Below are 27,894 nucleotides of genomic sequence, written 5' to 3'. Positions count from 1 at the left end.
AGCACCAGGTTACAGTCCAACAGGTTTATTTGGAAGCACTAGCCTTCAGAGCGCTGCTCCTTCATCAGGTAGCTGTGGAGCAGGACCATAAGACACAGAATTTACAGCAAAAGATTATAGTGTCATGTAACTGAAATTATATGTTGAACAAACCTAGATTGCTGTTAAAGTCTTTTATCTTATGTGTTGAATAATTCCTCAAACCCTTTCCTGCACCAACAAACTGCTGACCCAATTTCCTGATAGCTGCCAATCCCTTGGATCTGGTTAGACAAAGGGAATAATTTCTCAGGTCACTGTATATAGCAGCACTCCAAATCAGAGTGGATAACGTAGCCAGCACGTCAGATGTTAAATTCCCCAATGGTCCTCCAAACGTTAATAATGCAAATTGTAAATTTCATCCAGAAATCCTGGCCCATGTAATTTATTCATTTATAGGATGACATCTCACTGGTACTTAAATAAAACATTTGTTGCCCGTTCTTAGTCAACTGTGAGAAGCTGGTGGGGAGCCATATTCTCAAACCACAGCAGTCCTTGTGAAGGTACATCCACAGTGCTCTGAGGAAGGGAGTTCTCGGACTTTGACCCAGCGACAGTGAAGGAACAGGGATATACTTCCAAGTCAGGATGGAGAGTGGTTTGGAGGGGAACATCAAGGGGGAGGTGCTCCCTGTATTTGCTGGCCTTGTCCTTCCAAGTGGCTGAGCTTAAATCCCCACACTCTGGTTAAGAATGAATATTGTATGAGAAACAGGACCAGAGCAATCCATGCTTTATTGTTGTGTCAAAAATTTCCGAGCTCAAAGACTTGCAGTTCATGACAGCTCCCTACCTCCCATTCCCAAGTCAGGTTCCGACAGGGAGTTCTGCTGTGTCACCCATTCCCTGACTTTTTACCTGTCTCATTAATCTTGCGTATAGAAGCTTGTCAAAAACCCTTTGAAAGTCCAGAGCTATAACACCCACTGCATTATTCTTGTCAAAAATGGCAGTAATGCCACCAAAACATCGAGAAATGTAATTAAATATGATCACCCTTTCTGAACCAACACAGACAAGTTCCATTTTTATATTTGTGTCCATGTTGGATCCTCTACCGTGGCCTTAAATAGTGTCCTAGCTTCGAGCCTGTTATCAAAGTATTTGTTAATGCGGTATGGGGCGGCACTGTGGTTCAGTGGTTAGCACTGCTGCCACACAGCACCACGGTCCCAGGTTCAATTCCAGCCTTGGGTGACTGTCTGTGTGGAGTTTGCACATTCTCCCTGGATCTGCGTGGGTTTTCTCCGGGTGCTCTGGTTTCCTCCCACAGTCCAAAGTTGTGCAGGTCAGGTGGATTGGCCATGCTAAATTGCCCATAGGGTTAGGTGCATTAGTCAGAGGGAAATGGGTCTGGGTGGGTTACTCTTCGGAGGGTCGGTGTGGACCTGTTGGGCCGAAGGGCCTGTTTCCACACTGTAGGGAATCTAATCTAATCATATTGAATAATAACAGTACATTCGCCAACTTGCTGAGGTTCTCTTGTAAATCATTAAGTATTACTTACCACATTTCTCTTTTAATTGTGAATGAATTTAATCAGGACAAATTTTGAGCCTAACTTTGATGCTGTATGAACACTGCCTAACCCCTCCTAAAACCATCCCTCTAGATCTGCTCCTGAATTTGCTTTCAGTTCTCTTCCTTCTGTAAAATTTTTAATAGCAATTAACTTAGCTGTACTCTATAAGGACACAATTCAGAAATATTCTAAAATGTACAGCCTTTGTATAAAACATACTGTTTAAGCTACATATATCACATCCTACAGTGAATCATTCCTTTTATTGCTCTGAAACTCAACCCTCATTGTTTCAGGAACAATTTTAAATTGATCATCCCATTTCGCTGTCTCCTCACACTGGAGAAACGTTTAATCACACAACAGACACCCTTCGTCTTTAACTTGCTTTAAAACTCTCTATTAAATCTCCAGTGATGCTTGTACCCAGGGAATAATTGAAATAGTCACAAGAGTCTACAATGTGAAGGACATCAGAGCAGAAAGCGTAGAGGACAACAGACTCATGAGTTCCTATTAGATCACCAGTGATCATACCCAAAGGATCTAGAATGGTCACAAAGACATGTTCTCTCAAGTCAGCCACAAATCAGCTTTTCAAGTGAAATTTACTTGTCCTCTTGCTGTTAGTAAGCAAGGCAATTCTCAGTCAGTTTGTTGTACTCATAACTAAAGATTTTCCTAAATTTGCTTTAGAAGGGCAGCACAGTGGCTCAGTGGTTAGCGCCAGGGACCTTGGTTCGATCCCAGCTTTCGGCAGCTGTCTGTGTGGGGTTTGCACGTTCTCCCTGTGTCTGCGTGGGTTTCCTCCGGGTGCGCCGGTTTCCTCCCACAGTCCAAAGATAGGTGAATTAGAGGGGGTCAATTTAAAATGGAAATGAGGAGACATTTCTTCAGCCAGAGAGTGGTGGGCCTGTAGAATTCATTGCCATGGAGCACAGTGGAGGCCGGGACGTTGGGTGTCTTCAAGGCAGAGATTGATAAATTCTTGATCTCGCAAGGAATTAAGGGCTATGGGGAGAGTGCGGGTAAGTGGAGTGGACTCGATGGGCCAAATGGCCTTGCTTCCACTCCTATGCCTTATGGTCTTATGATCCAATGTCCTGTTGTGTCCAGGGATGTGCAGATTAGATGGATTAACTATGGGGAATACAAGGGTGGGTTTGGGTGCTCTCCGTACGGTCAGTGTGGACTCGATGGACCAAATGGCTTGCTTCTACACTGGAGGGATTCTTTAACTAGGTGTGCTTTCTGTTCCAGTTCAATCACATCCATAGTGGGGATTTCTGTGACAATCCCCTCTCAGAGATAGGTAAGAATCACACCAGTTGAATCCAAGCTAGCATCTCAGAAATGAGCGCTTTGTACCACAATGGATACAAGGAGCACGGAACCACATGGTCCCTCCCCTTCTCTTAGTTGAGGTTGGGAGTAATTCAGGATTCACAGGACACATCAAAAGGAAGGACAGGACATTGGGAAAGGTGCAAAAAAAAGAGCTATAGGAAGAGGCTGAATAGGCTGGTGCTATTTCCCTGGAGCATCGGAGGCTGAGGTGTGACCTTATAGAGGTTTATAAAATCATGAGGGACATGGATAGGGTAAATAGACAAAGGTCTTTTCCCTGGGGTGGGGGAGTCCAGGACTAGAGGGCATAGGTTTAGGGTGACAGGGGAAGGGATCTAAGTGGCGACTTTTTCACACAGAGGGTGGTACATGTATGGAATGAGCTGCCGGAGGATGTGGTGGAGGCTGGTACAATTGCAACATTTAAAAGGCATCTGGATGGGTATATGAATAGAAAGGGTTTGGAGGGATATGGGCCAAATGCTGGCAAATGGGACTAGATTAATTTAGGATATCTGGTTGAGATATCTGGTCAGCATGGAGGAGTTGGACCGAAGGATCTGTTTCTGCGCTGTACAGGTCTACGACTCTACGTTCCTGCCTTCTAAACAGCTCGTTTTACAATTCCGGACAAGTACACGAAAGGCGAAGGTCATCCTACAACCCAATCAAAATAAGGAGCGGAGCTCAGATTGGAAATGTGTGAGTAATCCTCCTCTCCCCCCCATTCTGCAGTAATGGCAGCTTCCAATATTCAAGCCAACCACACAGGATTCATGCTTTTATTTGTTCAAGGAATGCGGGCACAATGGAAAGGTCTAAATTTGTTGCCCATCCCTGTTGCCCTTAAACCGAGTGGCTTGTTAACATATTTCAGAGGGTGGGTAAGAGTCAACCACATTGCTGTGGGTCTGGAGTCACATACAAACCAGAGTGGGTTAGGCAGACATCTTTCCCTGAAGGACGTGACTGAACCATTGGCGTTTTAACCACCTTTGAATATAGTTTCTTGGTCACCAGCTTTCAATTCATGATTTTTAGAATGGCATTTCACTTCCATCATATCTCCACACCATCAGCTTGGGTCACGGGATTACTGGTCCAAAGGCGTCACAATGCTACCATCTCTAATTGAGCATTCAACAGTACTTTTCTAAGATTACATCTCTCTCCAAACACTACAAAGTCCCAGCAAACCTGCCATCTAAACATTTGTTGGTCCACGATAGAAATAGATCTGCCAAAATCTGGCATTCTCCACATTATTCACATCTAACATTGACTTCTCAGCAGCATCTTCAAACCCCATGACCTCTGCCAACGAGAAGGACAAGAGCAGCAGATACACGGAAAAACCACAACCTGCTAGTTTCCCTGTGAGGTACTCACCATCCTGACTTAGTAATATACTGCCATTCCTTCACTGCCACTGGGTCAGAATCCACGATCCCCAAGAGTATTTGGGTGTAGAAACCCAAACATATAAATAGAAAGCAGGGATCATGAACAATGTTTCACCTGGAGGCCCATTGAAGATGTTACCTAGTAGGGTGACGAAACGTCTGGAAATGAGCCTTCCAGCTTGGCGAGCAAACCTGTATCCTGAATGGACATGTTCAAGCAGATGGCCAACCTCCATCTTCTCAAGTACAAACGGCGCTGTAAGTGTCAGTCGGGCCAATTATACCCCAGAGCTGGACTGAAATAGTCACAACAGTCCACCATGTGAAGGAAAGCATAGCAGAAAATATTGGAAAACAGATCCATTAATCCTTGGTCTTGTTAGTTACCATACCATAGAATCCCTACTGTGGAAACAGGCCATTTGGCCCAACAAGTCCACACCAACCCTCCATAGTGTATCACCCAGACTCATCCCCTTACCCTATACCCCTACATTTCCCATGGCTAACCCACCCAGCCTGCACATCCCTGGACACCATAGGACAATTTAGCATGGCCAACCCACCTAACCTGCACATCTTTGGACTGTGGGAGGAAACCGGAGCACCCAGAGGGAACCCATGCAGACATGGGAAGAACGTGCAAACAGGCAGTCGTCTGAGGATGGAATTGAACCTGAACCTCTGGTGCTGCGAGACTGCAGTGTGAACCACTGAGCTATCATGCCACCCAAGTCAAAACATAAGTCAACATCTTCTGCTGAAAGGAGCAAGTGAGGACTCCAAATGCTGGAGCTCTGAGTCGAGAGTGTGGTGCTGGAAAAGGCAGCATCTGAGGCGCAGGAGAATCGACGTTTCGGGCATAAGCCCATCATCCCCATTCGCATCTTCTGCTGAAAGTCTGTAACGTGTTCTCTAGCTGTTGGTAAGCAAGTCAAATCTCTGGCATGTGTAAAGAATATTAACTAATGACCCTCTTAAAGATGCTTCAAAAGAGTACGACATCTAAAGCTTACCTTCAATTCCACTGTTCTATCGCCAAATTAATCCAACTTAAACCTACAAGAGTAGTGAGGAATGAGGGATGGTGATGTTTCTTTCAGAGGTTATTCTTGGGTATGTTCACTGACATTGTAGCACATCAATGTAAGTCACATTACATTTCAATTTCACTTCAGCTTGATGTGATTGTTTATTTCTCTTAGTCAAAAGGTTTCAAGTTCAAACTGAAAGTACATTATCAAGGGAGTGTTACACTGTCAGAGGCACCAACATTCAGAAGAGATGTTAAACCAAAACCATGTCCGTCCTTTCAGATACGTGTCAAAGATCCTGTGACGCTCCTTGATAAAGAACAGGAAAGTACTCCCTGGAGAAACTCAGCAGGTCTGGCAGCATTTGTGGAGAGAGAAAGGTTCAAGCTCAACATGGCGCCTTCTTTATAACTATTCTGAAGAAGTCATGTCGGACTTGAAAATGTCAACTCTGCTTCTCTCTCCTCAGATGTTGAGTTTGTCCAGCACTTTGTTTTTATTTCAGGTTTCCAGCATTGGCAGTATTTTCCTTTTGTTTGAGTTGTCTCTGGTGCCGTGATCATGATTTATCCCTGAACCAACATCACAACAACAGATTATCAGGTCGTCATCAAACTGTGCGGTTCTGAAGGAGGGGAACCGGGTCTGAAACATTAACTCAGCTATCTCTCCACAGATGCTGCCAGATCTGCTGAGCTTTTCTAACAATTTCTGTTTTTGTTGAGGGGCTTGTGGAATCTTGCTGTGTCGAAATTTGCTGCTATTTCCCCTACATGACATCATCTAAAATCTGGTGGTCATAGAAGAAAATATTTAAATACATTCGTTTTCTCTTTCGTTCAGTTCTGAGGGGTTGCTGCACTGTCTGATGTGCTGTTTCTCAGAAATAAATTAATATCCCATTTCCTGCTCCAGTATATATAGAAGATGCTAAACCCCAAGAATTCCCCTGATGTTCTAACCAACATTAATCCCCCATTGCCAGAATTAGCTTAAGTGATCAATTAAGTTTTGCTTTGTGTGGGATCTTATAGTTTATGGATTCGCTACTATTTTTATCTCCAAGGCAACACTTCTTACTCATTTTGGGATTGAGGATGTCAATGGCGAGGCCATCCCTAATTACCCAGGGGGCAATTAAGAGTCAACTACATTGCTGTGGGTCTGGAGTCACATGTTGGCCAGACCAGGTAAGGATGGCAGTTTCCTTCCCTGAAGGGCATTAGCGAACCAGATGGGTTTTCCTGACAATTAATTCATGGTCATCATTAGACTATTAATTCCATATTTTTACTGCATTCAAATTCCACAATCTGTCCTGGCAGAGTTCGAACCTAGGTTCCCAGAACATCAGCTGAGTCTCTAGGTTAACAGTCCAGTGATAATACCGCCAACCCAATACCTCCCCCTTGTACTTCAATAGGACTGTGAGACATTCTAATGTTGGGGTAAGCATGTGTTCAATGCAAATTCTCACTCGCTTGTTTCTTCTCTGTACTAACAGAAAATGAAAGCAATTAATTTTCTGAAAAGCTCCAAATTGTTGCTTCACGTCTGATACGGGTAGTAGGTGTGGCTGATACATGTACCTCACCTCTGTGCTCTTTCGCAAATCTTACTCCTCTGACCTCACTTTGCTTTTTTCCTGAGACAGTCACTCCTTCCCAATTGGAGATTCACCCTCACTACTTCATTGAAATGCCCAAGAGTCGCTCAGTAAAATGGCCATTTTAGTTCATTCTCTTCCCTTCCCCCAGGTTATTATTGAACAACATTCTTAACTGTACATGGGCATCACTGGAATTGTCAGCAGTTATTGACTGTCCCTAATGGCCCCTGAATTGACTGGCTTAGACAGACGTCCATGCAAAAGTGTTAGTGGGTTTCTTGGGTGGCACAGTGGCTAGCACTGCTGCCTCACAACGCCAGGGACCCGGGTTCAATTCCAGCCTTGGGCGACTGTCTGTGTGGAGTTTGCACATTCTCCCTGTGTCTGCGTGGGTTTCCTCTGGGTGCTCCGGTTTCCTCCCACAATCCAAAGATGTGCAGGTCAGGTGGATTGGCCATGCTAAACTGCCCATCGTGTTGTTAGGTCAATTAGTCAGTGGGGAGCGGGTCTGGGTGGGTTACTCTTCGGAGAGTCGGTGTGAACTTGCTGGGCTGAACAGCCCGTTTTCACATTGTAAGAAATCTAATCTTGAACCGCGGCAGTCTGTGTGACGTAGATACACCCATTGTTGGGAAGGAGCCCAGAGACAGTGAAGGAACGGTAATATAATTCCCAGTCAGGATGGGGAAGTGGCTTGGAGGGGAACTTGCAAGGGATGGTGTTCTCATCTATCTCCTGCCCTTGCCCTTCGAGAGGATGGAGTGTAGATTTAGAAGGTGCTGTCGAAAGAACCTCAGTGAGTTGCTGCAGTACATCTTGTAGATGCTACGTACTGCTGCAACTGGGCAATGGTGATTGAATGGTGGAGGATGTTGTGCCAATTAAACGGGCTGCTTTTGTCCTGGACGGTGTCAGGCTTCGAGTGTTATCAGACCTACACCCAGCCAGGCTATTGTTCCATCACACTCCTGACATGTGTCTTGTAGATGATGGACAGGCTTTCAGGAGTCAAAGTACTTGTCCCTGAGTTCTCAGACTGTGAACTACTCTTATAGTCACATTATTCCCATAGCTGATCCAGATCAGTTTCTAATCAATAATAATTGCTGCAGTTCCAGCGTTACACATGCGTATAAATCTGATAGAGTTTTATAACAACTGATGTGATTTCACACCACCATTTCAAAGACTTATTTTCACAATCCAGATGTACAGATCATTCGGCCATAACGTGCGTTTTATTAACGCAAATTCACTGTAACGCGATTGCCAAATTAGGGACGTTGTTTCAAAGGCGCAAACTTGAAAACGTGTGTTGACTGTAATGCGATTACATCGCCAACACTAAGCGCTGTTTCTAAAGCGCAATTTTTCTATAATAAGAATGCAACCATTGCGTTACAGAAGAACTGTGTGTATGAACTGAATTTTAATTCTACCAGCCGCTGGTGTAGGAATTGAATCAGTGTCACTAGAGCCTTAATCCAGGCCTCTGTAAAACTAATCCATAGATGTCACTACTATGATACAACTATGAATATTTTAAAAGCCGTCGATCAATTTAATTTTTGGGTCATAAATCCTGAGAGGACACAAGGATTCTTTCTGGGTTTCTCTGGACTGGTGAAAACTGTCACCCTCACTGAAGAAGGTTGGGGTGCCATGGGTGGCTCAGTGGTTAGCACTGTTGCTTCACAGCACAAGGGATCTGGATTCAATCCCAGCCTCAGGCGATTATCTGTGTGGAGTTTGCATGTTCTCCCAGTGTCTGCCTGGGTGTGCTCCAGCTTCCTCCCACAGTCCAAAGACCTGACGGTTAGGGGGGTTTGGCCGTGGGAAATTGCTCAGTGTCCAGGGATGAGCAGGCTAGATGAGGTTAGCTATGGGTAAGGCAGAGTGGTTGTGGTGGGTCTAGGTGGGATGCTCTTTGAAGGGGTGCTGTGGAGTCAATGGGCCAAATGACCTGCTTCCACACTGTAGGGATTCTCTTTAAAAAAAAAAATAGCTGCAAGTCAGGACTGGATGCTATACCAACAATTCTGGCTTTTCCATTTTTCTCCAGAATTACAGGTTTAAATGGAAAAATGGAGTTGGAGTGGGTCGGTATACCATCATCAAAGATTCATTGGGAGGATGTTTGTGTCAAATCAGAATTCGATGGGTATCATTTAGATCAGTCCCATGTCCAATCAAAGGATCTCTGAGTTTCAAACTGTTTGTCACAAAGCAGCATTTGGATCCATCACCAGAATTCTCACAGCAGTCTCTGCCTGTCTTTTTGCTTTGTTCTATTATTAGAAACTAGTCAGTGACCACAGAACCCTGCTGAGCACCACCGCCTCATTGCTTCAGAGTGCTGTTATTTCCCTGTGCCCTTAATATGTATAGCGTTCACTGCTGACAATGGTAAGTGCCAGGTACCATTGATCAGTTGCTGCAGGTGCTCCCTGCATCCTTAATCAATGTCCCAGCAAAGAAAAGGACAAAAATTGAGATGGATAGGCAGTGAGAAAAATTCATCGTCCTGTCAATTGCCTCACAGTTGTGCTCAGCTGAGGCCATGCAATCAGCATGTGTAAATCCAGCAGCTCACGTCTTCATTTCCAAAGCTTATTAATGTGCAAAGCACCTGCACCAGAATTAACATACCGTGCCTTCCAGAAGGATGGTTATTCTCCTACGTCTTTGCTTGCGTTTGGGACAAGTACTGTCCAGTTAAGTAGCTGCATTTTCACTTCTCTAAGTCACACAGCCAGAATAAAATGCCTTAAGCTTTGTTGTTCTGTACAGAATTATCAAAGGCATGATCGATGGAACGGGTGATGTGCCTTTCAGGAGGTTTGGGGGCATTATGCAGTGGATTAGAACCTTTATAGACCACTGTCTGAACCACCAAGATAGAAATTGGCAGTGGAGGGAGCAGAAAACTATCATTATTTTCAGACTTCGTGCTGGACAGAATGGGAGACAGGGAGCAGAAGGGAGAGGCGAGTTAAATGGACAGGTCTCTTGAATTTATGGAGATCCACCAGCCCAGGCAAGACTTCTGCATTAAACCATGACCCTGCAGATATATCTGCATCATCCTTGACTATGCAGAATTGGGAACATCCCATTTGGGTCAGGGAGGGTTGCAGGCCGAGGAGGGATATCCTGATACACAAGGCGGGGAAAAGCCCACTAATTGAAAGCTCGGTTCAATATTTGGATGTAGGGTGGGCAATTAGAGCCATTCTTCCAACTGTCACACAGCAACCAGTTCGTTAATCTCTCAATAAGAATGATTTATATAGAATTATCCAACACAACACAGAAAAAGGTTATTCCACTTAACAGGTCCACGCCGGTGTTTATCTCCCAGCTGAAGCTTCTGTCATCCCTCTCCATCTCACCCAATCAACGTGGCTCTCATGTTTCTCTCATTTTCCCGTAAATCCAGCTCAATGTCACACTCAATCGACACCTCATCACTGTTTGGGGACAGAAGCCCCTTCTGAATTCAGGGACTGAAGACAGACAACTCATTCCCACACTTCTAGCTGTTTCCCCACTGCTCCAACAATGCTCCCAATCAAAACATTTACCAAATTTACTTTTACAAGTTAGGATTTGACCTGCTGTCATGAGCCTTTCAGACAGAGCACTGCAGCACCTCACTGTGAGAGATTGCCCCTTTCCGATTTATTAGTGACCATCTGATGACAGCTGACTGAACGTGCATCATCAGGCAGCGTTTCCTGGGGCAGAGTTTAATGGTGTGCCTTATCAATGTGCAAACTGTAACGAGGTGGTGATACTCATGAATTGGCACAAGTTGTTGCCTGACCTGTGTTCCTCCAGCACTTGCCTCATTATAATGTGACCCCCACCATCAACTGTCAGCCACAAGCAATTACTGGACTGACATCATGAAGATAAAGTCAATTCATTGCAGAAAGGGAGGTTTTGAAACAAAATGGGATCTTTCCAATGGAAACCTTTATTTTCCAGTGTTACCACTCAGCTCTGGCCTGGAAATGGACAATTGACACTATAGACTCGCTCTTATATGTTCTTAATATGTATCTTTATTAAAACAGCTTTAAGAGCAAAAGTAGGCCATACAGCCCTATAAAGCAAAACTTAGTTTGCAGAACAGGTGGTCGGGTCTCTTGCTCTAAGTCCCACTCTAGCCCACTGTTCAAAATGATGCTCCGGGTCACTGCCAAGGGAGTGCTGCACTGTCAGAGGGTCAGTGCAGAGGGCGTGCTGCACTGTCGGAGGGTCAGTGCAGAGGGCGCGCAGCACTGTTGGAGGGTCAGTGCTGAGGAAGCACTGCACTGTCAGAGGGTCAGTACCAAGGGAGCAGGTCACTGTCGAAGGGTCAGCACTGAAGGACTGCTAAATTGCCTGGCAGTCAGTAGTGAGTGAGTGTTGCACAGCCAAAGTGTCTCTACTGAAATAGCAGGGCATTGTTGAAGGATCAATACTTCCGACACTGTCAGAGAGGAATTAATAGTTAGAGGGAAGCTTTGGGAGCACTGCATTGTCAGAGAGCCAGTACTGGGCAAACATTGCACTACTGGAAGGGACATCCCTGAGGGAATGCAGCACTGATGGAGGGGCAGTATTGAGGGTGTACTGGGCTGTGGAAGAGTCTACTCCGAGGGAGTATCCCACTGTCAGATGGACAGGACTGACGGATTCTCTGCACTATTCAAGATGTTATTTTTAGATTGGATTTTATATGGAATCTAGCCATTCAAGATCTCATAGCATTAACTGAAGAGGGGAGAATTCTCCAGGTGGTCCTGGCCAATATTTATCCCTCAAAAATACTCTGGTTAGTTCGGTTTGCCTTTTTTGTAAAATCTTACTGTGCTGATTGGTGCTGTAGGGAGTTGCAGTTGTCAAAGACGACACTTCAAAAGTATTTCATTGGAAAATCCTGAAGGAACCAGAGGCAATATATAAACACAAGGCCATTCTGGCTATTGAGGGAGTGCAGCGTAGGTTCATGAGGTCAATTCCTGGAATGGCGGGATTACCTTACACTGAAAGACTGAAGCGACTGGGCTTGTATACCCTTGAGTTTAGAAGACTGAGAGGGGATCTGATTGAGACGTATAAGATTATGAAAGGATTGGACACTCTGGCAGCAGGAAACATGTTTCTGCTGATGGGTGAGTGCCGAACCAGAGGACACAGCCTAAAAATACGGGGTAGACCATTTAGGACAGAGATGAGGAGAAACTTCTTCACCCAGAGAGTGGTGGCTGTGTGGAATGCTCTGCCCCAGAGGGCAGTGGAGGCCCAGTCTCTGGATTCATTTAAGAAAGAGTTGGATAGAACTCTCAAAGATAGTGGAATCAAGGGTTATGGAGATAAGGCAGGAACAGGATACGGATTAGGAATGATCAGCCATGATCATATTGAATAGCGGTGCAGGTTCGAAGGGCTGAATGGCCTACTCCTGCACCTATTGTCTATTGTCTCTTCCCCCTTTAACCTCACAGCCATAGCTCCTGTACAGCAGTGACAAGTATTTCACAAAACCCTTACTCCAACAACAGGAAAAGATAATTTTAAAAATGGTTTCAACTGGATTGAGAGACACAGAACTACAAAATAAGGGTAAGAAGCTTTCGCCTCTAATGTGTTGTCTGGCTAGTTCCCTGAGGAAGAAAGTAAAGGCAATTTTTCATGTTTGCTCCCAGAATGAGAGTGCTGCTGGCTGAGCCAGCATTTATTGCCCATTCCCAATTGCACTCGAGAAGTTGGTGAGTAGCTGCCTTTATGAAGTGCTGCAGTCCATGTAGTGTAGGGACACACCCATAGTTCTGGAGGGGAAGGAGGTCCAGGGGGTTTGACACAGCAACAATAAAGGAACAGCTAGGTAGTTCCAAGTCAGGATGGTGCACGACTTGGAGGGGAACTTGCAAGTGCTGGCATCCCCATGTCTCTGCTGCCCATCGTCTTTCCAGATGGAAGAGGTCACGGGTTTGGAAGGTGCTATTAAAGGAGCCTTGGTGGATACAAATTGCCTCATGCTCCTGCAGACAGTACACAAACACTGCTGCCACAGGCGATGGAAAAAGTGAATATTTAAACTGGAGGACGTACTTGAACTTAATGTTCTCTTACCGAGTAACCCCTTAACTAGGAACAAGAAGAATTATAAGGAATGCCCTCTTGTTAGCTCAGGTCCAGGATTGAAGTCGTGAATTGCTAAATTGAACATTAACATCAAGAAGAAAGGATACTCTGGTCACATTATTATTTACAAGATTTGGTGATACCAAAATTTAAAGAGAACCAACTAAATTAATTTGGTGTGCTGTCAAGTTTTTGATATTTACAGAAACCTCACAAACATTATTCGGACACTGTGGGGGCAAGAGACTCAGGGCTAAGGGTGAAGGAGACTCATGGACACAAGAATTAATCCTCAAAATGAAACCCAGTAAACACTCTGAAGCTGTAGAACCTCTAGAGCAAATTTCACTTTGGAAAAATAATGAGATTAAACATGAACTGAGATTATTTGTTAAAGAAATCATAACTTAGGCTGATAAAGTCAACTCACCCACCAAATAACTCTACCATTTTGGTTCTCATATGGTTCTGTGTGTTTCATGATGACAGGACCTTGTAATGGTTACTTCGTCTGTAGAATGTACGGCTCAACAGTTTAATTGTTCCTGATGCACTTATTATCAGCTGTCAGTGATTCTAATAGTGTTTGAACTTCTCTCAAAGGCTGCTCTAACATGTACACATTGATGACAATAGTAAAAGGAACAGGAGGAGGCCATTGAGCCCATCAAACTAACTCCAACTTGAAGGGCAGCACGGTGGCGAGCCTTGCTGCCTCTCAGTGGCAGGGACAAGGTTCGGTTCTTTAATAAGATCTGATGAGATTGTAACCTCTACTCCAATTTCCCAGTCACTTAACATATCATTAATAAGGCACAATCTGTTGAGCATAGTAGAACAAAATATATGTAAGAGCTTCAGCATTCAAAATCCTCTTGCAAAGACATCTGAAGAGTGCAGATCCTCCTGTGTGCACCTTCCTCTGCTTGGATCAGATTCTAACATCTCTGTTTGAAGCCTATTCCTACATGAGGTCTAAGCGCCCTCACATGGTATGCTCAGATACTGCAGTTGACATTCCTTTATAAAGAAACTGTCCTAATAGAGTCATGCAGCACATGGTCAGTTTCTTCAGTCCAAACCATCTATGCAACCAAGGTTCCCATGCTAGTCCCACCTGCCTGCATTTGCCCAAATCCCCCTAAACGTTTCCTATTCACTTACCTCTCCAAATGTCTTTTTATAGCTCCGTGGTTAGCACTGCTGCCTCACAGTGCCAGGGACCTAAGTGGACTTCCTTTGGGTGCTCCAGTTTCCTCCCACAGTCCAAAGATGTGCAGGTTAGGTGGATTGGCCATGGGAAATTGCCGCATAGTGTTCAGGGACGTGCAAGTTAGGGGAAATTAGCCATGGGAGTTACAGGGATAGGGTAGCATGGAAGGTTTGGGTGGAATGCACTTTGAAGGGTCTGTGTGGACTCGATAGGCCGAATGGCCTGCTTCCACACTGTGGCAATTTTATGATTCGATGAAACGTTCTAACTGTACCTGCATCGATCATTTCCTCTGGCAGGTCATTCCACATACTGGAGAACTCAGAATATTCATTTGATTAGTAAGAGTAGAAATGGACAAGTATGTTTATCTGTACAGTCTCCAACCAAGGACAGATTCAAAGCTCTGTCTTCAAGCAAAATACAATAGCTATTTACATAGAGTCATAGAGATGTACAGCATTGAAACAGCCCTTTTGGCTCAACTCACACAGGTTGACCAAGTATCCTAAATTAACCTTGTTCCATTTGCCAGGATTTGACCCATATCCCTCTAAACCCTTCGTATTCAGATACCCACCCAGATGGCTTTTAAATGTTTTAATTATACCAGCCTTCACCACTTCCTCTGGCAGCTCATTCCATACGTGCACCACCCTCTGTGTGAAAATGTTGCTCCTTGGATCCTTTTAAATCTTTCCCCTCTCACATTAAATCTACGCCCTCTAGTTTTGGACTGTCCTACCCTGGGGAAAAGACCTTGGCTATTCACCCTATCCACGTCTCTCATGAGTTTTTAAGATTTGCCTGCGGATTGATCTGGATGAATGTTACTGCACTAACTCCAATCCTATGTAAACTGATCACTTTTTGTTCTTATAAAGTTTACAGCTTTTAACAGTGATTTCTGCCAGGAATGAACACACAAGCTCAAGTTACCCAAAAAACAATCTGCAGCACAAGCATTCAAATAAAGAAATTTTGAAAAAATGGTTTGCACATATAGAAATATCTTTGTTTAGTTGTTTCAGAATTACATTCAGATTCGAACAGAGTTCGGTATTGACACATTGTCTTCCCTGCAGCAGGTGGGTGTTTCGGTGGATGAGGGGGTGCTGCAGGGGTCCCAATGCTCAGTGAATCCTCCATCATCTACCTACCTGACACCAACCCATCACCTTCACATTCCGTTTCCTCAACATATCTCCTTCGACGGCTGCTCCTCATACCAATATGGCGGCCTCTCCCAATATCGAACTTCATCTTTCGCCCATCCATCCTCCCCGTTCCATTGCTACCACCCAATTCATTCACCCCTCCCCATCCGATCCTTGATCGTGCATTCTGCTACTGAGGAGTTTCTTGCTACTAGATGCGACTACAGATGAAACTGAAAAGGATTTTTGGTAAAAGCAAGGGATAGAGGATTTGACAGATATTCGTAGAAAACCGACAGCATGGAAGCAGGCTATTCAACCCATCTAGTCAACACTGACACTCTGAAGAGCATCCCAGCCACCCACTTACTCTATCCCTGTAACCTCATTTCCCATGGCTAACCCATCTAGCCTGCACACCCTGAACACTATGGGACAATTTAGCATGGCCAATCCACCTCAGCTGCACATCTTTGGACTGTGGGAGGAAAGGAGAAAGTGAGGACTGCAGATGCTGGAGATCAGAGTTGAGAGTGTGTGGTGCTGGAAAAGCACAGCAGGTCAGGCAGCATCTGAGGGGCACTCTCGACACTTCACAACCCAGGAAGTACTTTTCCAGTGCCATCACTGTTGTAGTCCACAAAAATAACTTGGCTGACAATGTGCACAAAAGCAAGATCCAACAAGTAGCCATTAAGTGAGTGAGTATATAGTCCGACTATGGCAGGAAAGCACAAAGAATTCCTCAGTGGAATAGACCAGTGTTCAGGCTCCTAAGCCAGAAGCTCATCTGCTCCATCAGCTTTTCTTTTTGGTTTTGTTTTCACTTTGTGGTTTTTTCCTTACCTTATGAAAAGCAGCTGCATCGGTGATGACGTCGGTGGTGGCAAGGTGGATCACCATGGACTGTGGAAGTGGCAAGCGAGCTTTTGGGTTCTGGGTGGTGAAAGGCAAGTTTGGGCCCAGTCTGGGACCCTATAGTATTGGCAGCAGCACTGGCGAGGTCAGACCAGAGTGTAGACTCAGGTCACCAGCAGCAGGATGGAGTTTGGACCCAGCGACATTGGATGCGGCTGCATCAGCGAGGTTGGCTCAGAAGGCAGTATGGAGTCGGTCGAGTGCAGGACCCAGGAGAATCAGTATCGGTGGCAGCTGTGTTAGTGAGGTCGGCCCAGCGAGGACCCAGGGGTGGTGGCATCAGTGGCGGCATGATGGTGGTGAAGAATGGTGACCGTGATCCAGCAGCAATGGTGTAGGGACTTGAGTCTGGCTGACTACTACGTGCTGGTGACGGTCTCCGCATCGGGGTGGAAGAGTGCCCAGATCCAGGTCCGTGACTAAGGCACTTAGGGCAGGCTGGAAAGTTGAACATTGTTTTCTGCACTTATATTCTACATTTTGGTTTACTCATCTGCATTTCAAGTTGGTGCCAGAGAATGGTGACACTACGCAAGTAGTTCTTGTATGACGTGATGGTTGCATTCTTGTGTAACCCAGTGTTATAGAAAAATTTTGCTTTAGAAACAGCACTTAAAGTGTTGGCGAAGTAATCACGTAACAGCCAACACCTAATTTAGAAGTTTGTACTTTAGAAAGTGTCCCCAATTGGTCAATCACATTACAGTGAATTCGCATTAACAAAACAAGTGTTATACCTGAATGACCTGCACAACATTTTCCAATGTATTTGGTAACAAAACACACTCGACAATAAACAAATCAAATGTGAATATAAAAGATTTCATGATTCCATTCTGAAGTGAGGCAGGGGAGCTCTCTCTGCTGCTTTAACATTTATCCCTGAAACAGCATCACGGAAAGCAATTTAAGTTTCCTGTTAATGAGGACCTAGCCATTCATTGACGGCTGTGTTCCTTACATTACAAGAACAGCTGCACTTCAAAAGAACGCTCCAGTGCTTGCAAAGTGCTACAGGCTTTCCTGGAGGTCATAAAAGGTGCTGCCCGAAAACAAGTCTTTCTTTCCTCTCGGGGTTCTTTAAAACAGTCACCGAGAGGTCGGTCAGACTATGTGGACATCTCATCTGAAGAAAAGTTCTCCCAGGCATAGGAGCTCAAGCTTTGCATTTTCAAGGCAAGACGGTTTTAGTTTCTGCAAAGTTAAAAAAATCACACAACACCAGGCTATAGTCCAACAGGTTTATTTGGAAGCAATAGCTTTTGGAGCGCTGCTCCTTCATCAGGTGGTTGTTTCTGCAGTTATGTTAGGCCAGTGCAGCTTGGACCCAGCAATAGTAAAGTGTAAGCAGTATGAGACACCCAACAAAAACAAAGTTAAAGATTGGCTTCCACTCGGTGTTCAGCCCAAAAAGCTTAAACCACATGCCCTTGCTACATTATGAAGGACTCAAATTATTGATATTAACTGGACATAAAAAATAGGCAATGGGATATGAAAATGCAATCTCTTCAAAGGTAAAAAGCCCAAGAGAATGTGCTAGAGGACCTTGCAGTGGGGAATAAACCAGAGGATCGAGCAATAAAAGGGGAACAATCTCTGGAAAAGCGACCAGAATACAAAGTTTTAAATGACATTAAGTAGAACAGTAATTGCTAGAACAAATTAGAGACAAGCAGATATTGAGGGATAAGAAATGAACATGGGGGGAAAAGAAACAGCAGTAATAGTGGCAGACAATGACTGGATAACAATGGGAAAGCTTTAAAATGGCATTAAACAGAATACAGGAAAAATAGAGTTTGCCTAAAGAAAAGAACAAAACTAAACATCAGTGAGATTCCACAGTTGAATAAAGACATAAGGGAACAATTGAAAGTTAGGAAAGAAGCATATATCAAGTACAGAGACACAGAGATGTGCACAATATAAGGGAATAGAGAGATTAGAACAGAATTTAAAAATGGAAATCAAACAGTAACTATGCAATTGTTATTAAGGAGGCTTGTGTTTGAGAGAGAACCCCCCTGGGTATTTCTAGATTTTAAATAAGTGTATGCACAGACTAAGTGATTTTTAGTCACTGCACGTTTTGTCATAAGATTCCTTAGCCTTAAAATGCTGAGCTGAGTGAAAAAGGAAAACTATGTAAAAGCAGCTTCAGAAAGTTGTGTTTTGTTGTGCAGAAAATCAATGAGCTGAATTATGGCCCCAGCTGATATTAATAAAGAACAAGCCAGATCCCTGGTTAGTTACATCCCTAGTTTAGTTTTTTTTCCTCAGTGAGGCTGAGTTACTAAACACAGTTATGAGACCACCAGTGTACTTTTAACACGAAGAATAAAACATTTATTAAACAAAAAATGTAATTACACCAAGAAAAAAGTATTTCGTTACAGAAAAGGATTCAAACTGTCATTACAGCATTTACCACAGGAAAACCTCACGATACACTTCACAGAAAAGCCCCTTCCCTCAGGGTCAGACCGAGACAGCTGACCCCAGTTTCATTACAGCGAGCGACTACGCAGCCACTACTTGCTTTTTCCCATCATACTGTACCTCCTCCTGAGGCACAAACTCAAAACTAAATTCACTCACACTTTTAACCTCAGCAAACTTGTGTTTCCTGAGCTGAGCAGGCCAGTTACCTTGCCTCCAATTTCTGGCACACCTGAACATATTTGCTGGCTGGTTCTGCTCCTTGGTATATCTGAAGTTCTGTCAGTAGGTAATAGCACCTTTTCCCCGACTTCAGCTTTCTTTTAATATTGCATCAAACAATTCAACACTAAATCCTGACTTCAGTGTTGTAAAACCTCATTTAAAGGCATGGAAATAGCACAAAACAGCAGACTTCTCTTAACCACTCTGATAAATTTAAAATGAAAAGCACACTTCCTCCTTAGGACACAGTACAAAAACAAATTCAACTTCAAGTTATATATTGTTTCCAACAGCTAGCTTTGCATGGCCGTTTGTTTATAACTAGTAGAGGTAGCTTTCCATACTTGATCAATATTTAAGCAAATCTATATGGTCGACTGAACAGTTAGTGGTTAAGTCAATCAAAAAAACTGAAACAGATGATTGTTGACTCTCTGGGTCGGAGGGATACATTGTACATGAAGCTTTGAATTATGTATGGAATTGATCAAATGCAACTGTGAAGATCAAGCATGGGCGTAAACAAATTCTTAAAACGACAATTTTCAACAGTTGAAAATTCTTTGCTGCGAAGGTAGAGCTGTCCATGTTGAGAGATTCATTGAGCTTCCATTACGAAAAGAGCTGACATTTTGATTCTCAACCAGAAGCTCAGCATTTATCAAAGTGAGTGTATTAGTGACCAGATAAAAACATACAATCTATATAACATAAGCTTTTTATTTTCAACTTATACATGAATTTATTTTTAACACTTGAAAGATTTTTGGTAGTGCAAAATTAGCAAATCTTTAGAATATTAACTGAAACAATCAACATTCAGATACAAGAGAATGTTGATATCAGTACAAGCACGCCTATTCTTCTGCATAGAAAAGATACCAATAGTTCACAGAATTCATACATTGAGAATCATATTTCATTAGAAGTAAGAAAATATATAGTTGCAGTGCAAATTACAGTTTTGTGGAAAAGCAAACACTGGACATTAATTTAGTGCAAAAGGAGCAGGAGTGCATAACACCTCAGGGCTTCAAAAACCTCAGTGATTTTCGTTTCACCAGCTGTTGCTGCTGCCTTGCTGCCTGAGCTTCTTCAAGAGCATCGATCATCCTCTGGAATAGAGCATTCACATTCAAGTTACTGACTATTCTTGTAAAACTAAACGTCAAAAGCTCAAGCATGAAGTTCATCAAATTACGTGCTGCATGGTTAAAGTCATAGAGAGTTAAACAGTGCCTTTTAAATCCACAAAGACTTTGTGTCAGAGAACAAAGGACTGCTTTCTCCCCCTCCCCCCACCCCAGCCATTCATTATCCTGACTTGGAAAGGCATTGCAGTTCCTTCAGTATGTCCATATTACAAAGGAGGAAGTGCTGGATGTCTTGAATCACATAAAGGTGGATAAATCCCCAGGACGTGATCTGTACCCTAGAATTCTTTGGGAAGCGAGGGAAGTGATTGCTGGACCTCTTGCTGGGATATTTGGATCATCGATAGTCACAGGTGAGGTGCCGGAAGACTGGAGGTTGGCTAACATGGTGCCACTGTTTAAGAAAGGTGGTAAGGACAAGCCAGGGAACCGTAGACCAGTGAGCCTGACCTCGGTGGTGGGCAAGTTGTTGGAGGGAATCCTGAGGGACAGGATGAACATGTATTTGGAAAGGCAAGGACTGTTTTGGTATCGTCAACATGGCTTTGTGCGTGGGAAAACATGTCTCAAACTTGATTGAGTTTTTTGAAGAAGTAACAAAGAGGATCGATGAGAGTAGAGCAGTAGATGTGATCTATATGGACTTCAGTAAGGCATTCGTCAAGATTTCCCAAAGGAGACTGGTGAGCAAGGTTAGATCTCATGGAATACAGGGTGAACTCGTGAATCTGCTATCTCACCTTTTAAATACAGAGACAATGTAAACATTAAAATTATTTTATAAACTAATGAATTATGTGAAATTTATAACTGTGGGTTTCAAATTAGGTATATCGCTCTCGTTTGATTTTCTGTAAACACTCAATATACATTCATTCCAGCCATCTGTAGCTTTAACGTAACATGCACAGGATGCATCACAGCAATGCACCATGGTTATTTCCATAACATTTCCTCTCTGTAAACTCCTTCAACCAGAACTGTTGTAGAAAACACTTCTACATTCCCCTCCAGGCCCCCCACACACATGGGGGTCAATATCCTGTAAACTTTACTGTGACAATGCTATGACTTTAAGAGGTTATTTTGACCTTTTTGTTTGAAAGGGAGGTTTCAAGTTAGAGGTTCTAAACAATAGAAGCAGCCTGGATGGGTGTAGCCAGCTCTCTCAGAGCAGAATTTCTAGTTTGTGATTTTTTTTTAGCTTTGAGATTGAGCATCAGTTGTTGTTGGAGTCTTAACAGTATTGAAAGCTGCAGCAAATGTCTCCTGGCTGCTTAGTCTGAGTTGTCTTTTGATTTTTTCCTTCTGGGCTGCTGGAATTACCTGGGAGACAAATGCATTTTCTGAATTTTGCCAAGGATTGTGTTTAAAGGATATTGCTATATTGGAACAGTTAAATAGTAATTACTGAACCCCCCAATATTCTGTTCAGTTTTTCAATAGAATCAAGTTATTTTAAATCCCTCTTTCTTTAGTTGTATTTCAACTATAGTGTTTCAATAAATTGTTTTGCTTAATGTTTGACCAGTCACACTGCACCTGGAACACGGCACTTCACATTTCCCTTTAAACTTGAAAAAAGTTCAGATCTAGGCTACCTTCTTCATATATTTTGAGAGGTCTTGTCTGGTCCATAACATTACATAACCCCATGATGAAAGCACCATCACCATAAAGATTAGTGTTGGTCCAAGAAGATGGACAAGGTAGAATGAGCAATAAGTGTGGCCTTCTCAGCATTATCCAGAAACTGTTCTTAAATTACACAAAATGATTATAGGCAGATTGTTTCTAATTAAATGTTTGAAGCTTTAAAACTAACTAGTGCATAATTAACAACCAAGAAAAATGCTTAGGGATCCATGGTTCTTACTAAGTTCACACAGCAGTGGTGTAACACAGCATCATGAATAAAATCGAAAGGAATTGCTTGAGAATATCACCAGACTCTACAATAAGTCTTAACTGTGACATGTAGTGTACTGGATTTCTATTAGTGAACCAGATGGATTTTTGAAACAAATTTCACAGTGACCATTAATGAGACTAGTTTTATATTCCAGATTTATTTGAAGGCAATTCAATTCCACCAGCTGCCACAGTGATTCCATAAAGTTCAAATCTCAATCATAGAATTTAGAGAATCCCTACAGTGTGGAAGCAGGCCATTTGGCCCATCAAGTCCACAACGACCCTCCGAAGGAAGGATAACCCACCCAGACCCATTCCCTTACCCTACTTGTGTGTGAAAAGCCTGAATCCGGTTTCTAGATCGAGAAATCAGGATTTGATATAATGAATTGAGTCAGTTTTATTTCTTGAATAAAAACAAAATATCCCAGTTGCTGGAAACCTGAAACAAATGCAGAGAATGCTGGAGAAACTCAGCAGGTCTGGAAGCATCTGGTGGAGAGAGAAACAGAATTAACGTTTTGAATTTGGTATAACTCTTGTTCAGAATGGATTCATACTGGATGTAAAATGTTAACTCTGGTTTTCTCTCCACAGAAGTTGCCAAACCTGCTGAATTGCTCCAGCATTCTGCATGTTGGTTTCAGTTTTATTTCTTCTTGGTCAATCACTGAAATCTGATAATATTGTTATGTAATTTCAGATGTGTTTTAGACTTTGTTAAGCACAGGATCATATCTTTAGTCCTTTCAAGTATTGTTGCACACAGCACCTTATCACAATGAGAAGGTTGACAATTTATAAATGAAACAGGAAAACAAGGAAATTATTATGCTTGGTTAAATAGGAACGAAAGGTAATTTGGGGAAAAAGGGAATGAATTTGCCAGTGCCTTGATGCTTACCTACAGTGCAAACAAAGCAGATGCAATATGAAGAGCCATTACAGCATCAATATTGGGAGGGTTTAATCACAGCATGGTAAGTTTGCATGGGTTATTTCCCATCTAAATGTGCACATGGGGATTTCTAATAAAAATGACAGACAATTATATTAAAAAATGACAATCGGTAGTCAAACTTTCATACAGGAAGTACTCATCTCATTTCTAATGTAATAAAGAAGTGTCCCTTCAGGAAATCAGGCTGGGTTCAAATACTCATTGCTCTTTTGATGAAATATTTACCTTCGCCATCTTCACATCCTGGACAGCAACTTTCCTCACAAAACCTTCAGACCCACTTTTTGGGTTTGAAAATCCAATTATCGACTGATCCTGTTTTAAAAAAAAACACACAGCTTTTCACCAATAATTCAACTGGAAAAATCTTTACAAACGATATTTTTGAATTATGTTTTAAATGTAATGGCACACTACCCAGCTGAGACATTGGCCAGAGATAGGAACAGGAATCGCTGCTCCCACTCCCACCTGGCTCCTGGGCTAGACAGCTGGCCCTGCCCCTCTCTTGTTACCCCAGTGGCCGCAACTCCATTGACCCAAGCATAGAGGCCCACCCCGAGCCCGAGGCCCAAGTATTATACTGAGAAGAGTGTCATGGGCACTGACGTACTTATAAAGTCAGGGTCGGGCTAAATTTTGAGCAAACTCAAGACACAGATAAATCATACTTTTCTAACAACCACTTTGATAAATCACTCAAACTCCTAAACCTTGTTTATATTCTGCTATGCACTCAGGGAGGTCTCTAAAAATACAGAAAATTGTTCAAAACTTACAAAAGCTTTAATATTTAATGATCAAACTTCCAGCTACATATTAAATCACAAGGAAGCATAAGAACAATAGCCTTTGAGAAGTATAGTGCTGCGGAAATCTGTAGTTCGCGTTTTTCATAAAGGATAACACTCTGATTATTACAGTAATTAAATGTTAAATTAGTATTTGCCAGTGAGCATAATATAATCATACGTGGAACGTTAATGTCACTCTTTGATCATAAGTAAATCATAGATGCTGGATGCTGTTTGAGAAATCAGTGTACCTTGATGTACAGACTCAACACATTGCCTTCTAAAGTCGGTGGTTGAACAAATTCTTCAAAAGTGTAATTCCAGTCACTACCAAGATGGCCTAGAATCTCATCAGACAGACACACCACCCTCCTAAAAGAATGACAGGGAAACAGAAGAGAGAGATCAATTTGTGCTTAGAATGCAGAATTACTACTGGTTTCAATTCACATAGTTTGTTTACTATTGACTGGTCTATCAAAACAATTAAAAACCAAATGATCAAAACAATTAAAAACCTAACTGAGCCATAGAGTGTGGAAAACCTTCCAGAGCCCTCATGGGCTCGGCTTCCCTCTGGTCAATGGAAATCATATACCACCATTTAAACAAACTTTTCACTAAACGTCCTCATAAACACTTAGGCTCATTGCAAAGCGATCAATGTATAACTAGCAACCACTTGACAACCAATAAAATTGTTAAAAATCACACAACACCAGGTTATAGTCCAACAGGTTTAATTGGAAGCACACTAGCTTTCGGAGCGACGCTCCTTCATCAGGTGATGAAGGAGCGTCGCTCCGAAAGCTAGTGTGTTTCCAATTAAACCTGTTGGACTATAACCTGGTGTTGTGTGATTTTTAACTTTGTACACCCCAGTCCAACACCGGCATCTCCGAATAAAATTGTTGGTATCTTCCCAAAGACTATCTAAACTTTCATCAGAATAAACACTCAAATTGATGCAAAAAATAATCATCCATTCTGGTTTTTAAAAACACAAACTGATGTCCTTTCACCGAGTATCATGGACTTGCCTTTCATAACATCGCCCATCACAAAGATCCTCCGGCCTCGAATCTTCACATCCTAGTGATTTCTGTGTACTGTACTTTGAGTAAATTTCAGCCATTCCTGCCCCTTTGCTTTGGTCACAGAAAACAGCAAAGCCATTGGTAATATGATACCCCTTCCTATCACCCCCCCAGTGACTGGTTAGCCAGTCCCAGTCTCCTTTCTAATGAGCTTCATGGTCAAGCCTACAAAAAGGCACAATGCTTGCGGTCACAACTAGCAATTCAGTTCTTAATGCAACAAATAAGGCCCTTGACTTCTTTTGATTACTCTCTGGTTGACGCACAGCCTTAGAAAAATGGCAGAGGAAGGACCGGCTGATAGCAGAGGAAGAACAATAGATGGAGAGGAAGAACAGATGGTGGAAAATAGAGAGATGGAAGGCAAAAAGTTCCAAAATCCTGGAGATGGAATTTTTAAGGTCATGCGAAACTGTTTGAAATCATGAAGAATTAGAACACACAGTCTAAGTATTGGTGAGAACCACAAGAGGTGAAAGATTTCAGAGCATTGGAAGCGTCTGAGAACAGCAGCAATGGGATTGTTTAGATTTAACAGGATAGTAAGGTAGATGAGGGAATCAGCGGTGGGAGAGAGAAGCAGGAGGGGGAGTAAAAGAGAGATGGCAATTTTTGTAACCTACATTTAAGGCATTATCCTCCTACAGCACTTCAGTTTTCAGGTTCCTCCTAACTGTTAGGCTGCTAGCTAATATGGAAACACCTGCTTTAAAACATTTCCGAGTAATTTTTATCATTGTTGTCAGCTCCTGCTAGAAAACGGTCTCTCGAGGCTGTGATTTTCCATTTACTTAAAGAAACCACACCTTCCACTGCCTCTTGTGAAAATACTATTGCCTTGGGAAAATAAAAACCAGCACTGAACTCTCTAACACCCTAATTCCTTTCTGTGGAGAAATAGCCAACAGAAGAAAGGTTTGGCACAGACACTCTGGTGGGGGGGTGGCTTAACAATATGTGTCCAAGTGTTGTTAACACTGACAGTGTAACACTCATCAAAACATCCTCATTTGACAGTTGGGAAGTCTGAAATTATTACATGTCCCATGGGGATCATTTCTCTAAATACAACAGAAAACAGAGACATGGCCAGAGAGCAGTCTTTAGAATTACAAAGGAGTTTAAACAGGTAGTACACAAAGAAAATGTTTTCACTTGAGGGGGTGACAATGAACTAGGAATTAGAAATGTACAATAGTCACTAACAAATTAAGTAGGAATTTCAGGGGATATCTCTTTATCCAAGGAGTGGTGAGAATCCGAACTCTGTACCTCACGGTAAGGTGACTAATATAGATAGGGAGAGCGAAGCTAGATATATACTTGAGAGAGAAAGGAACACAAAACCAAGTTGAAACAGTCAGAGGACATGAAGTAAGCAGCAGCTCATATGCAACATAAACAATTAATTACAAGGTCCAGTGGAAGCAAATAGTTAGCTCATGTGTTGTAAATTTACAGTTAAAATACACGTGCACCATTAGAAAACTAATTGTGACCGTGTTAACAACTGAGAGATTAAAGTTTTGTTTGCGTTATGCTTTATTTAAATTGGTTATACAAAACTATTGACTCTGCTGAGAACCAGTTGGTGTTTTGTGTACCTGTTTGTGATGAGCAGATGAGCCTTTTTTCTCCCATGCAAGCGACAATGAATCCGGTAGTGCTCTCCTTCAAATTTCTGAATATCCAATTTCTGTCAAAAAAAAATTAAATTTCAGTTGTCATTTTCTCCAGCACCATACAATCACAGTTACGCACCCAGTGCCCATCAAGCCCATTATGTGCAAGCTCCATACTCCTGGCAGAATGGTTAATTTGTTAGCTCTGATCACTCGCAGTCCAATCAGTATAACCAGGTTGGACATAATTTAAGAATGTTGCCTTGAAATGCTAATTGTTAAGATTCAGCAAGTGGTGCAGGGTATCAAATCATCAACGATTCAATAAAGTGACACACACTTCATCTCCATGAGTTCCCACTGTCTACTCTCAATATCAGCAAAGTGATAAAGGTGTTGACACCAATGCGAACAATAACCTACTCACTGATGTTCTGCTTGGTTTCTGTCAAACCCACCCAGTGCCTGACCACATTAAAGCCTGGTTCAATCCAATGGACAAAAAAGCTGAACTCAAGGGGGAAGGATGTCTTGCCTTGACATGGAGAGACATTTTGACTGAATGTGGATTTGAGGAATCCTAGCAAAACTGGAGCTAATGGGAATTGGAGGAAAATGGTCCACTGGATGAACTAACATAGGACAAAGAAAGATGCTTGTGATCATTGAAGGTTAATCATCTCAATCTCAGAACACTTCCGCAATAGTTCCTCAGGTCAGTCTCCTAGGCCAGACCATCTTCAGCTGCTTTGCTAATGACCTTCCCTACATTATAAAAACAGAAGTGGTGATGTTTGCTGATGACTGCACAATGTACAGCACCATTTGAGAGCCTTGGAAACTAAAGCAATCCGTGTCTAAAGGCAGCAAGACCTGGACAATATGCAGGCTTGGACTGCTAAGTGGCAAATAACAGTTGACAAACCACAAAAAGTGTCAAGCAATGACTGCCTCCAACAAGAGACAATTCCAACTACCTTACTTGGATTTTTAACCCCACTATTCTAAAACTAAACTAAATCAGTCATATAAATATTGAGGCGAGGAGACCAGGTCAGAGGTTGGGAATTCTGCAGTAAACACTTCCTAGTCCCTCAAAGCATGCCCATCATCTTCATGGCACAAGTCAGGTGTGCGATAGAATACTCTCCACTTTCTTGGATGAGTGCAGCAACAACAACAGTCAAGATGCCCGACACCATCCAAGGCCAAGCAGCCCACTTGATTTGCGACAATCCTAATACATTTAACATTTGCTCCTTGCACCACCAAAACACGGTAACAGTAGTATGCAACAACTTA

General features: G+C 42.7%; 1 protein-coding gene across 3 annotated transcripts in view; it reads right to left on the bottom strand.

Moving 5' to 3' along the window:
- Positions 1-18,706: 18,706 nt before the first annotated feature.
- The window catches only part of vps13c (vacuolar protein sorting 13 homolog C), a 287,267-nt gene continuing 278,079 nt past the window's right edge, over positions 18,707-27,894 (bottom strand). For all 3 annotated transcript variants that reach the window (XM_043680591.2, XM_043680592.2, XM_043680593.2), the window contains 4 exons: positions 26,575-26,666; positions 24,125-24,245; positions 23,305-23,394; positions 18,707-20,165 (listed from right to left, as the gene is read on the bottom strand). In XM_043680591.2, coding sequence (XP_043536526.2) covers positions 20,076-20,165; positions 23,305-23,394; positions 24,125-24,245; positions 26,575-26,666 — 393 coding nt within the window. In that variant the 3' untranslated portion in view covers positions 18,707-20,075. The remainder of the gene's footprint in view (positions 20,166-23,304; positions 23,395-24,124; positions 24,246-26,574; positions 26,667-27,894) is intronic.

The sequence above is a fragment of the Chiloscyllium plagiosum genome, unplaced genomic scaffold, assembly GCF_037043375.1.
Source record: "Chiloscyllium plagiosum isolate Xiang-an unplaced genomic scaffold, Cpla_swu_hap1 HiC_scaffold_42, whole genome shotgun sequence".
NCBI lineage: Eukaryota > Metazoa > Chordata > Chondrichthyes > Orectolobiformes > Hemiscylliidae > Chiloscyllium > Chiloscyllium plagiosum.
This window is presented reverse-complemented; position numbering and strand designations above follow the sequence as displayed.